The 13780-nt window shown below is 37.7% G+C and overlaps 1 protein-coding gene across 3 annotated transcripts; it reads left to right on the plus strand.

Moving 5' to 3' along the window:
- Positions 1-614: 614 nt before the first annotated feature.
- dus1l (dihydrouridine synthase 1-like (S. cerevisiae)) lies at positions 615-13639 on the plus strand. 3 transcript variants are annotated; one of them, XM_048195647.1, is made up of 14 exons: positions 616-722; positions 1046-1311; positions 1437-1545; positions 4227-4277; positions 4359-4471; positions 4729-4811; positions 4894-4997; positions 7024-7171; positions 9518-9614; positions 9722-9807; positions 10005-10171; positions 11418-11455; positions 11607-11682; positions 12365-13639. In XM_048195647.1, the coding sequence occupies exons 2-14, from the start codon at positions 1051-1053 to the stop codon at positions 12496-12498; spliced, it is 1467 nt and encodes a 488-aa protein (XP_048051604.1). In that variant the 5' UTR covers positions 616-722; positions 1046-1050; the 3' UTR covers positions 12499-13639. The 3 variants fall into 3 exon arrangements, with proteins under 3 accessions (XP_048051619.1, XP_048051604.1, XP_048051611.1); XM_048195654.1 differs by having other exon boundaries at positions 627-722; positions 1070-1311; XM_048195662.1 differs by lacking the exon at positions 12365-13639 and having other exon boundaries at positions 615-722; positions 11607-11687.
- Positions 13640-13780: the final 141 nt, after the last annotated feature.

Here is a 13780-nt window from a genome sequence, read left to right on the forward strand (position 1 = left end):
GGATTCAATTCTAGAAAATGTAAAATATTTTGGAGAAATTTTATTTTATATATTAAAAAAATGCTGAGATGGAATACTTTAGTGCAATAGTTAATATAATAAATAGTATAACATAAACCTTTTGTAATGCTTTCCTTATGTATCTTCTTAAGTCATGGTTGTATTGTTAAATAACTAATGGTGAATTCATGTCAAATTAAAATGAAATCTAAAACACCAAACCAAACTCAACATTCAGCTTACAAAGGAAAACACACTGGACATATGGAGCGTATCCCTGTAATATTATTTGGTTTACATTGACATCTAGTGGTCGATTATGGTGCAGACCTAAATGTATTATTTCACTGACAATCTTTAAATAATAGTAGAATGAAAAAAACAGATTTTAAGGTTGTACATTCTTGATTGCCTTACTGAATCCCTCTCCATTAACCCCTGAATCCCTCTCCATCAAATTATGGATATGCCGTATATACGAACACGATCATATACAAAAAATGTGTCTATACATTAGAAAGATGACATGACTGATTTTTACATTTCAACGAAAAAAACATAATTTACAATCCACAACAAGCTACGTATTCCGTGTTTATATTGTGCACGGAATAAATCGATAAGTTTATTGTTTCCTCACGGATGTATTTCAGCGCGACACACACACACAACAGTTCATGTGCCGCACAGAGCTGCAGTCTGTAGCTGGACCATAAGCTACTGTAAGTATTCTGCTCTCATCAGGCTGTTTTAAAACAATGACAACTAACGACAGCTCGTAGTTAACATCATCTCGGGCAATGTGTTTGACTTTCATACGCATTATCTTCAGATGAATAGCACAAATCATTGGGTGGTCTCAGTCTCTTAGTTTCTTTTGCTCAAACACATTTCAAAATGTTAGTAAAGAATTCATTGACAGATCTTCTAATACTATTGTGTTATGTTAATGTTCTCTCAGGACGTACAGTTAAGCTAATTGCTATGCTAATAAAGATATGCAAGTGAATAGCATCCATATCTGTTATCTTATGATTTAATGTAGTCATTATGATCGCATCCCATGAAGGCAGCATGGCGAAACCTCGTGGGTTCGAGTTCTGGAGGAGCACTCTGAAGGGCGCGCGCTACGTGGTCGCGCCTATGGTGGACCAGAGCGAGCTCGCGTGGAGGCTGCTGAGCCGCAGACATGGCGCAGAGCTCTGCTACACGCCCATGCTGCACGCTCAGGTCTTCGTCAGAGATGCCAACTACCGCCGCGAGAACCTCTACAGCGACGTCAGCCAGGAGGACCGACCCCTCATCACACAGGTGGGTCTCTGTCCTGTTTGGCATCAGTGAACATCATCCTCAATGAGGTTACAGAGAGGATTGTGTTCATATAGTTTGTGAATTATTCACTAGAGTATCACTTTTGTGTCGGTGTCTCCATACAGTTCTGTGCCAATGATCCTGAGGTGTTTATCCAGGCAGCTCTACTTGCCCAGGATTACTGTGATGCCATCGATCTGAATCTGGGTTGCCCTCAGATGATTGCAAAAAGAGGTACCAAAACTCAGCTGACAACTCATTTCTGTTGTATGCATGCAAGATATGCACTATCTTTCAAAAGTTTTTTTTTTTTTTTTTTTGATCAAATGTAACAATGAAGACATTTAGGATGAATTCAGGTTGGTTGGGACACTTTTTGCCACTGAGATGACTGGGCAAAAGTGTCCCAATCAACCTGAATTCACCCTTATATCTTGCAAAAGATTTCTATTTCAAATCAGTCTTTAGGTTCATCAAAGAATCCTGAAAGAAATGCATCATAAAAATATTAAGCAGGCACTGTTTTCAACATTGATGATAATAACATGTTTCTGAGCACTGAATCATCTTATCAGAGTGATTTCTGAAGGATCATGTGACACTGAAGACTGGAGTAATGATAAGGAAAATTCAGCTTTGCCATCACAGGAGTAAATTACATTTTAAAATTAGGGCTGTCAAAATAACGCGTTAATTTCGATTAATTAATCTGAGAAAAATAACGCGTTAAAAAAAATAACACAGATTAATCCATTCCGTATTGACATTTGAACCTGGAGCTCTCTTCTTCTTCAAAGTAAGCACCATCTTTGCACTCTCTCTACCTCACACATAATAATCTAAATCAACTGACACAATGCTAAAAGTTCGTAAGACCCAATCCATGTTTCACGAGGAGCATTCGGAGAATGTTTTTCCTGAATAACTGTTGGGTGTGAGGAGCCGTGCCGAGGCACAACCCACATAAAGATTATAATTCCACAAATAATTGCAATTGCAGGTTTCAAACAGAGATGGTGACTAAAAGGCAAATCTTACGGATAGCAGCTTTAAAACAATCACACAGTCATGTCCTTCATACTAGTAGAGTTCAAAAGTTTTAAAGCCAAATGAAAAAAAGAATTCTTATAGCGGTTGTATCTGGACCTTGGGGTGTGGAAACGTTGACCAGATGGGAATAGTCTGAATTCTGGATAGAGCACAGGAGAAGGGTCCAAATCATTTTACTTGCCTTGTTGATCAAATGCGTTGATGAGGTTAAAGGGTTAGTTCACCCAAAAATGAACATTCTGTCATTAATTACTCGCCCTCATGTCGTTCCACACCCGTAAGACCTTTGTTCATCTTCCGAACACAAATTAAGAAATTTTTGATAAAATCCAAGAGGTTTTTTATCTCCCATAGAAAGCAACGAAATTACCAAATTCAAGGTCACAAAATTTGACATGGTTAAAAGACTTAACGTGACTGCAGTGGTTCAACCTTAATTTTATGAAGTGACGAGAATACTTTTTGTTCAAAAAAAAAAAAAAACGACTTAATTCAGCAATATTTTCTCTTCTGATAGATTGTTTTTTTTACAAGATGTAATATAAGTCCTAGGTGTCCCCTGAATGTGTCTGTGAAGTTTCAGCTCAAAATACCCCATAGATTTTTTTTTTATTAATTTTTTTAGCTGCCTATTTTGGGGCATCATTAACTATGCACTGATTTTTTCAGCGCGCCGCCCCTTTAAGCGCTCTCTCTGCCCCACGAGCTCTCGGCTATATATACATCGCATAAACAAAGTTAATATAACCCTCAAATGGATCTTTACAAGATGTTCGTCATGCATGCTGTAATTCGAATTATGTAAGTAAAGTATTTTATTTAGATGGTTACGTTTGATTCTGTGTGAGTTTGAGGCTATGCTCCGTGGCTAAAGCTAACATTACACACTGTTGGAGAGATTTATAAAGAATGAAGTTGTTTATGAATTATACAGACTGCAAGTGTTTAAAAATGAAAATAGCAACGACTCTCGTCTCCGTGAATACAGTAAGAAACGATGGTAACTTTAACCACATTTAACAGTACATTAGCAACATGCTAATGAAACATTTAGAAAGACAATTTACAAATATCACTAAAAATATCATGCTATCATGGATCATGTCAGTTATTATTGCTCCATCTGCCATTTTTCGCTGTTGTTCTTGCTTGCTTACCTTGTCTGTGCACAGATCCAGCCGTTAATACTGCCTTTCCTTGTCTAATGCGTCGAATGGGCTGGCATTATGCAAATATTGGGGTCATACATATTAATGATCCCGACTGTTACGTAACAGTCGGTGTTATGTTGAGATCCGAGTGTTTTCCGGAAGTCTTTCAAACAAATGAGATTTACATAAGAAGGAGGAAGCAATGGGGTTTGAAACTCAATGTATGTCTTTTCCATGTACTGAACTCTTGTTATTCAACTATGCCGAGGAAAATTCAAATTCTGATTCTAGGGCACCTTTAAGGTTGAACCACTGTAATCACGTTGATCATTTTAACGATGTCTTTTGTACCTTTCTGGACCTTGAATGTGGTAATTACGTTGCTCCCTAAGTGTGGTTTAGAAACCTCTCAGATTTCATCAAAAATATCTTAATTTGTGTTCTGAAGATGAATGAAGGTCTTACAGGTTAGGAACGACATGAGGGTGAGTAATTTAATGAAAGAAAATTCATTTTTGGGTGAACTAACCCTTTAAGAGATTTCTTTCAAAAACATTAATAACCCCAAACCTTTGAATGGTAGTGTTTCATCATGAAATGATCCTGACAGTATTTGCTCAAGGAACAAATTTCTTTTGTTTACTAAATTCACTGAAATTTTAGCAGAATGCATCCCTGTAATTAATAATTTTAATGTTTTTGAATCTCTCCTAGGCCATTATGGTGTGTTTCTTCAAGATGAGTGGGACCTTCTTGAGAAAATGAGTAAGTGGTTTCATTTTAATAGCTCAGCAAATGCGAATCATGTAGGGAATATGTATCTTATTTGGGTGCTGTTGTTTACAGTTAAATTGGCTGATGAAAAACTCTCCGTGCCCATTACTTGCAAAATCCGGGTCTTCCCAGAGATCGAGAAAACAGTGAAGTATGCAAAAATGCTGGAAAAGGCTGGATGCCAGGTAAAGTGTTCCATATACCAGATACTTTTATCTAAAGTGACGCCTAGAAGGGTAGTGCATATGGAGTAACCTGGGATTACATGCCTTTCTGAGGAGCCCACTGGTGGATGGGGATCTCTTGGGTCTCTCTAACCTGGAATTGATCAGTCAACATGTGTTACCAGCTGTAACCACAACATTACCAAAAATCTCAATGTAATGCCATTTCATATTTTCTTGAACCAGCTTCTGATGGTTTGGTATCTATTTTTTGACAGCTCCTCACAGTTCATGGGAGAACCAAAGATCAAAAAGGGGCTTCAACAGGCATTGCAAGCTGGAAGCATATCAAAGCTGTACGGTAAGGGATACAACACTTGCTGCTGGCGCTAACTATTCTTAGTGTTTTGTCCTGATGATTAGCTTTTATTATACTCCTGAAGGGAGGCTGTAAACATTCCTGTTTTCGCCAACGGAAACATCCAGCACCTGAGTGATGTTCAGCGCTGCATGGAGGAGACTGGAGTACAAGGTGTCATGAGTGCAGGTAATACAAAGAGAAGATTCATAAACGTACTTGTACAGAAAGACTCCAGGGTATCCGCAGGGCATTAAAAAGCATTAAAAGTCGTTAAATGGATTTTGCGAAAATTAAGGCCTTAAATAGCATTAAAAAGTATTAAATTTTATTCCTATAGGCATTCATTTTTTTAGATAGTTTCGAAGGAAAATAATACCAGTTTATATTAATTATGAAGGCTATATTCAATAACTTTGATTTGCAAAATATGTACATTGGTGTGATACACACACGGAACCAGTTTGGTAATTGCCTCCGGCCGGTGCAAAATTGCCGTAACGGCGTTTTGGACAGCGGCTGCATCAGTGTTGCCAACTTAGCGTCTTTTCAGGCCCCTTTTGCGACGACTTTTCCAAGAAAGCGCATTGTGACGAATATACTTGTTAACCTGATCTAGCTTCCGAGACCCCCCGATACTGCCGCACAAGCGCGAGATCTTGCTTTCCTGCCGCAGGCGTACCTGCGTCTGCTCTGTTCAGTGAGTGGCTGAGAGGAGCAGCACATTCAGTTGAGGATGTGTGCTCTGTCAGAGAACAAATAAAATAGATACTATTGCTTCTAACCTGAGTCATCATTTTATGAGTACATATTGCCAAAATCACAGCAAATGTCTTTATCTTATGTGTATGGTGATTTTGTCAGATAATAAATCAGGATTTTAGAGCTGGTTTAACATGTCAGGGCTCGACACTAACGCTTGTCAATTAGTCCGGGATAAGTGTATTTTTTGAAGGGGCAAGTGAAAGAGAATTTTACTTGCCCGGCCGGACAAGGACCTGGTTAAAATGTCAATACAAAAAAAAAAAAAAAAAAAAAACGCGAGAATGACTGATTTTATTACATTTAGTTTAAGTGGTGATCCATAATGTAGGCTACTGACGATAACAAGGTTGCGCTGTTGAGGCTTACACAGCATCTCAAGGAGAAATGGAAACATGAGTGAAGCACACACAAATAGAAGTTTTTATAACTTGATACAGGTAAGCAAAATCACATGACCAAGAATGCTGTTTTCCTAAATAGGCTACCGTCACGATTAAAAACATGACAAGATTTCATACAACTGTTCAGTTAACAAATAGTTAATATTAAGTCACTTACATTTTAGAAGCAACATTGACTGTTTTTGTTCTATTTTAGCAGCAAAAATAGTTTCAAACAAAGATCACAGCAGAACCATAGCGTAACACTCAGCCTTGTTTTCATTACTGAATGATTAAGCGTTTTGAATGAATCGGTTAAATCAAAGATTAAATGACCCATTCATAAATAACTGCCTCATTCTTGAATGAATCAGCCATTGGAATGAATCGTTTAAATGAATGACTCACTTATTAAGACGCTTACTTGACGCCACCTACTGGTGGTTTAGTATAATTTTTTAAAAGTATCATTTCCCCCCAACATTTCTTACAATCCCATAACATTATTTAATGCAGTTGTAATTTTTTTTATTGTAAATTATTTAATTTGATTGGTAATAGCCCTTAGTGTCTTATTCTAATTAAATTTATTGATCAAATTTAATAATTTAAAATGAAAGATGAATCATACTTTTTACATTAATCGTACAAGTGAATGAAAAGGCTTAATTTCGAGCCCTGTATGTAGTCTTAATGGGCCGCGTTTCAGTCACCGTTTCATATTGTCTGACAACTAAAACAGAAAAATATATAGATGAAACAGTTTTATGGGGAATTTGGCTGTATTAAAATATATCTTGTGAGCAAAAAGGGTAGCACCAGAGAAGCAAACAAATGTAAAGGGCTGACACTTGACAGAATGTGAATGCAACAATGACATGATGAATATTCTAATTGCCTTATGACGTCATCTATCAACATTTACCGACATATATATGGCATTAAAAATGTAAAATTGGCATTAAAAAGGCATTAAATTAGATTTGATGAAACCTGTCGAAACCCTGGACTCATACTTTTATATATTGTATTTTATCAGTAATATAAAAATGGACACATTCCATTCACAGAAGGGAATCTCCACAATCCTGCCCTGTTTGAAGGCCGTAGTCCACCTGTGTGGGAGATGGCTGAGGAGTACCTGGATGTTGTGGAGAAACACCCACCCTGCAGTCTGTCTTACGTCCGTGCCCACATCTTCAAACTATGGCACCACACGTATGTTCCTTCACATTTGACTTTTGACACAACGATATTGTGCTGTGGCTTGAGATTTTCATCTCTTAGAATGGAGAGAGCTCATTAAATACACTACTGTTCAAATGTTTTATTAAGTAAGGTTACATTAAAATTATCAAAAGTGACCTTAAACAAAAGTTACAAAAGTTTTCTATTAAATAATCAAATATCCTGAAAAAAGTGTCAGTTTCAGAAAAATATTAAGCAGCACAACTATTTTCAGTTTTGATCAAAATGTTTCTTGAGCATCAAATCATCATATTAGAATGATTTCTGAAGAATCATGTGACACTGAAGACTGGAGTAATGATGCTGAAAATTCAGCTTCACAGAAACAAATGAGTTATTAGCGGTTGAAGCACCAAAGGTGCTGGAACCCTATTGTGTTTGCAATGTTGTTTTTCTTCTTGAAGTGAGACATTTTGAAATTGGCTCATTTTGGATTTCATGAGAGCTACACATTCCAAAAAAGTTGGGACAGGTAGCAATAAGAGGCCGGAAAAGTTAAATGTACACATAAGGAACACCTGGAGGACCAATTTGCAACTTATTAGGTCAATTGGCAACATGATTGGGTATAAAAAGAGCCTCTCAGAGAGGCAGTGTCTCTCAGAAATCAAGATGGGCAGAGGATCACCAATTCCCCCAATGCTGCGGCGAAAAATATTGGAGCAATATCAGAAAGGAGTTTCTAAGAGAAAAATTGCAAAGAGTTTGAAGTTATCTTCATCTACAGTGCATAATATCATCCAAAGATTCAGAGAATCTGGAACAATCTCTGTGCGTAAGGGTCAAGGCCGGAAAACCATACTGGATGCCCGTGATCTTCGGGCCCTTAGACGGCACTGCATCACATACAGGAATGCTACTGTAATGGAAATCACAACAGGGGCTCAGGAATACTTCCAGAAAACATTGTCGGTGAACACAATACACCGTGCCATTCGCCGTTGCTGACTAAAACTCTGTAAGTCAAAACAGAAGCCATATCTAAACATGATCCAGAAGTGCAGGCATTTTCTCTGGGCCAAGGCTCATTTAAAATGGACTGTGGCAAAGTGGAAAACTGTTCTGTGGTCAGACGAATCAAAATTTGAAGTTCTTTTTGGAAAACTGGGACGCCATGTCATCCGGACTAAAGAGGACAAGGACAACCCAAGTTGTTATCAGCGCTCAGTTCAGAAGCCTGCATCTCTGATGGTATGGGGTTGCATGAGTGCGTGTGGCATGGGCAGCTTACACATCTGGAAAGGCACCATCAATGCTGAAAGGTATATCCAAGTTCTAGAACAACATATGCTCCCATCCAGACGTCGTCTCTTTCAGGGAAGACCTTGCGTTTTCCAACATGACAATGCCAGACCACATACTGCATCAATTACAACATCATGGCTGCGTAGAAGAAGGATCCGGGTACTGAAATGACCAGCCTGCAGTCCGGATCTTTCACCCATAGAAAACATTTGGCACATCATAAAGAGGAAGATGCGACAAAGAAGACCTAAGACAGTTGAGCAACTAGAAGCCTGTATTAGACAGGAATGGGACAACGTTCCTATTCCTAAACTTGAGCAACTTGTCTCCTCAGTCCCCAGACAATTGCAGACTATTATGAAAAGAAGAGGGGATGCCACACAGTGGTAAACATGGCCTTGTCCCAACTTTTTTGAGATGTGTTGATGCCATGAAATTTAAAATCAACTTATTTTTCCCTTAAAATTATACATTTTCTCAGTTTAAACATTTGATATGTCATCTATGTTGTATTCTGCATAAAATATTGAAATTTGAAACTTCCACATCATTGCATTCTGTTTTTATTCATAATTTGTACAGTGTCCCAACTTTTTTGGAATCGGGTTTGTACATTTTAAGAACAAAAGGGGCCTTAAGATAAATGCTTCAGATAAAAATAAGGTTTTTAGCTGCAAATGATATCTTCTCATTGATTTGTTATTGTCCTGTGACAATCCCATGACATGCAATTCATCTAAATTTAAATGTTGAATATGAGTCCACACATACATTATGGTCAAACCTTAACATTCACTGAAGATTCATGATGGATTTTGCTGTAAAAACCACATAAGATACATTTCAGTTGAATATCCACATGGGCCATTAGTGCTTGGACCTCAGTGATTGCTGCTGTATTTTTAAATCGTAATAATATTTCACAATCTCTGTTTTGACTATATTTTTGATCAAATAAATGCAGCCTTGATGTGAGCATTAAAGAGTTCTTTCAAAAACATTTTAAAAAACTAACTGATCCCAAACCTGTGGTCACTTCTGTAATAATAAGTATGTATTTGTTTACAACAGCCTACAGATACATCAAGACCTGAGGGAGGATTTAGCCAAAGCGAAGAATGTAGCTGGGATTGTGGAGGTCAACAGACAACTGAAACAACGTTGCCAGGTAAAGGAACATTGTTGATCAGTTTTAGTCTATCTTTATTCCAAGACAGAAAGATTTACATTAGGCTTATGATAGAGCAAGATGACTTATTGCTTTTTACTGTTAAGGAGGAGATGGCTAAAGATGAATCAGAATGGAATCAGACTGGACTTCCCTTTCCTCACTGGATCTGTCAACCCTACGTCAGACCACCGTGAGCATGCGTTTTCTGATCTTGTGTGACACCATCATAGTCATAGTACTTCTGTGTGTTCTCAGAACAGTATAATATTAATCATAACTCTCACTGAATGGCCCAAAGTTCAAGGACGTTAATTTCTGTTCATAAAGTAGTTTGAATATAGCAGTGCATATGCTGGAACTTGTATGTGAGGATGGTATATTTTGCAGGCCCAAGGATCCAAACACTGAAAATGGGCAGAAAGCACTGGAAATGAAAGCTGTAAGTGTGAAGAGGGCACTGGAGGACAGTGATGGAACCAACGACTCCCTCTCCAAGAACAAGCAGAAGAAGAAAGCCCGTAACCCCCATAAGAACTTCTGTCCAGAACTGAAACGTAAGACCAAACCTTTTCGCAATGTTTTCTAAAGCCTGTAGACCTGATTGGGGTGCGTTCACACTTGTCATGTTTGGTTCGATTAAAACGAACCCTGGTGCGATTGCTCGGTTAGTGCGGTTCATTTGAACATATGTGAACGCTGCCATCCGAACAAGCAGATAGAGACCGCTGAAAAGATGGGTCTCGGTCCGCTTCCAAACGAACTCTGGTGCGGTTCGAATGATATATGAATGCAACACGGACCAAAGACATGTAACCGAACCAAAAACAGGAAGACGAGACCCTAAAAAGGACAGAATCCTCACGCATGTCGGTTTTTCTTGTCGTAGTCGAGAGTTTGCTCATCACAGGCATCAGACGCGCATCTCCACGCAGCAGATCATTTGTGTGTGTGACGGATGGATTCCCGCTGCTTTACACATTTACACATTTTATAAGCTCTTCACAAGTTCCCAGCTGGCCAAAATACCATCACATGCAGGCTACGCACACACACAACAAGCACATTTACCTCAGAAAACAGCACTGTTTTGGATGTTCGGTAAGTTCCGTCTCAAAATAGGCAATACGTCATAAAATCCGACCAATCACGTTATGAATGTATCCCTATGCCTTAAGGTTCGGTATCTTTTGGTTCGGTGATAAAATTGCCAATCTGAACGCTAACCGGACCAGGACTAAATGTTTTTTTTTCTTCTTTGGTCCGGACCAAACGAACCAAACGAACTGAACTACAAGTGTGAACGCACCTTTAGTGACATTGATGGTGCAGTGCACATTATTGTAACCTACTAATTTCTTTTTCTACCTTTTTTTCGGAAAGAAGTCTTTTATGCTCACCAAGGCTGTATTTGTTTGATTATAAATACAAAAAAACAGTAATATTGTAAAATATTACTATTATTCCTGTGATGCCAAGCTGAATTTTGATGATCCTTCAGAAATCATTGTAATATTATGATTTGCTGCTCAAGAAACATTTCCTATTGATACATACATACATTTTTTTTTTTTCAGGATTCTTTTAATAGAAAGTTCAATAGAACAGCATTTATTTTATTGTAACATTAATGTCTTCACTGTCACATTTGATGAATTGAATTTCATTCAGAAATAAAAACAATACTGACTCCAAACTCTTGAATGGTAGTGGATTATGACTGAGATATCAGCTAGTTTTTTTTTTTTTTTTTTTAATTAAGGTCAAATAACATACCTTCGCTTCCTTGTCTTTGTTCTGCAGCAAAATACATCAAGTGTGAGCAATGTGGCAACCCTAAAGTAAGACACTTGATTATCTTTTAACTGTTATTTTAAGTTTTAGTGTACTCATTTTCATAGTGTTTTACAGAAACATTTTTATGTGCTTTTTAAAAAATCTTAAAATCACAAATTTACACAAGGGGAATTTGTTATTTCGCTCCTTCAACAGGGGAATAAATGTGTCTTCAACTTGTGTCGTGGCTGCTGCAAGAGGAAAGCTTTCAAGGAAGTGGCTGATTGTCCTGGTTAGTATATCAACCAGCTGTTTCACTGTGCATCAACCACAAAATGACTTGTGAAGCTACTGCAAGTAATACTGATCAAGTTGCTCATTGCACAACTATGAAATTAAGTTAGTTTTGAGATGTTTCGTGATTTAATACTATAAAAAATGGTGCATTATGTATTAACCCTGCTAAAATATAATTGTGTAAATATTGAGTCTAATACTTAAAGGGTTAGTTCACCCAAAAATGAAAATGATGTCATTAATGACTCACCCTCATGTCGTTCCAAACCCGTAAGACCTTCGTTCATCTTCAGAACACAGTTTAAGATATTTTAGATTTAGTCCGAGAGCTTTCTGTCCCTCCATTGAAAGTGTTTGTACGGTATACTGTCCATGTCCAGAAAGGTAATAAAAACATCATCAAAGTAGTCCATGTGACATCAGTGGGTTAGTTAGAAGTTTTTGAAGCATCGAAAATACATTTTGGTCCAAAAATAACAAAAACTACGACTTTATTCAGCATTGTCTTCTCTTCCGGAATCCTTTCCATTGAATTGACTAACCCTTTAATGTAACTTTCTCGTAAAACTAATTTTAACTGTAAATGTTTAAAATTAATTTTTATCATGATATAGTACAATCTAGGTAAGTTCTTCCACTTCTACAAGACTAACTTTGTGTCCATTGTTGGGTTTCAGGCCATGGATTGAGATTCAAAACCAAGGCTTTGAGACAGTGTAACTCCGATACAGGTGGTGGGCTGACAAACGGGAAACCCAACAGTCAGACAGTTTCCACTGCAGTCCATGATCCAGGCCATCCCCTGACCTAAAGGAGGCTTGTCCTGGATATGGGCAACAGTGACATCTGAAGACTCATTGAACTGATTTACCACTTACCATTGGGAAGTTGCTGCACTGAATTGGAAGCTCAAGACTGCAGTTGTGGCCAAACCTGGTTATTCTCTCTTAATATGTAATTTGAATCGTTTTTGCACTGATGGAATTGTGGATGTAGATGACGCCAAATTAATTTAACATTCAAAGAAACAGACAGAGAAAAAAAAAAGTTAAGCTCAAGGTACATCTGCTGTTGAGGCATCCTCAGTGCTGCTGTTACTTATGCTAATCAGTCTCTTTAATGATGCACCATTTTCCGGACTGCTGCTGGGTGAATAGATCCATATTCTTATAATGAGACTGCTTATTAGAATAGAGTGTTTTGATGATCACTGGGAACGTGATGTATGAAGCAGCCACTCTGAACGCACAATCCTGTACTGCTACCTGCTCGGCCAAGATAAAAGGCCAGATCTTCTATCTCGGGACATTTTGTGGAAATACACTGATGGACATCTTCATGCAAACATTATTTGAACTTTGCATTTTTACTTTATTGTCTTCCGAAATTAAAGATTCAACAGATTTGTATGTTGCAACAACAGAGAATCAACAACTTTTAATGCGTTTTTACATTTTTTGGAGCATGTATATAAGTTCACTTTTACTCAGAGAACTCAAACTACTTTCCTTTGCTGCCGTGATCATGTATGATCACACATTTTGACATTCATTTTAGAGGTGAGGACAGTTACACTACAAATTCTCATTCAGATGCCTTACCCTATTTGCTATCATTGTGTTGCCATCTTATTTTCTGTTATTTCAAGAAAGAATGCAGTTCTAATACAACTCAAGTTCAACAATGACATTTTCTCTTTTTATTATTATAGCCAAACAAAATGCTTATTTTTCCACAAAGTACTTCAGATCATCAGGACTCAACTCAGTGCCTTATCCTAAAGAATGTGGGTCAGTTCTTTGAATGAAACCCATACTGTCCATAAATGTAAATGTGTTTACAGAGCTGTGGTTATTCTGTGTGGATGGAGGGTTTTTTGCTTATCAGTTTCTTAAAGTATTGTTCAAACGGTTTGGAAATTTTGGTCAAATAAATTTTGAAGTTGTAAAAGATGTAGTTGCCCTTCTCCCTTTCTAATAATATGACCACCCCCCCCCCCAAAAAAAAGTTTCTGTGTATAGTTTATTCAAAGCCATAAAACCGAGTAAAGTCTTTGTTTAATGTCACTGACCAGCTCATGATGATTCCCTGGA

Source organism: Megalobrama amblycephala, linkage group LG1 (assembly GCF_018812025.1).
Source record: "Megalobrama amblycephala isolate DHTTF-2021 linkage group LG1, ASM1881202v1, whole genome shotgun sequence".
Lineage (NCBI taxonomy): Eukaryota > Metazoa > Chordata > Actinopteri > Cypriniformes > Xenocyprididae > Megalobrama > Megalobrama amblycephala.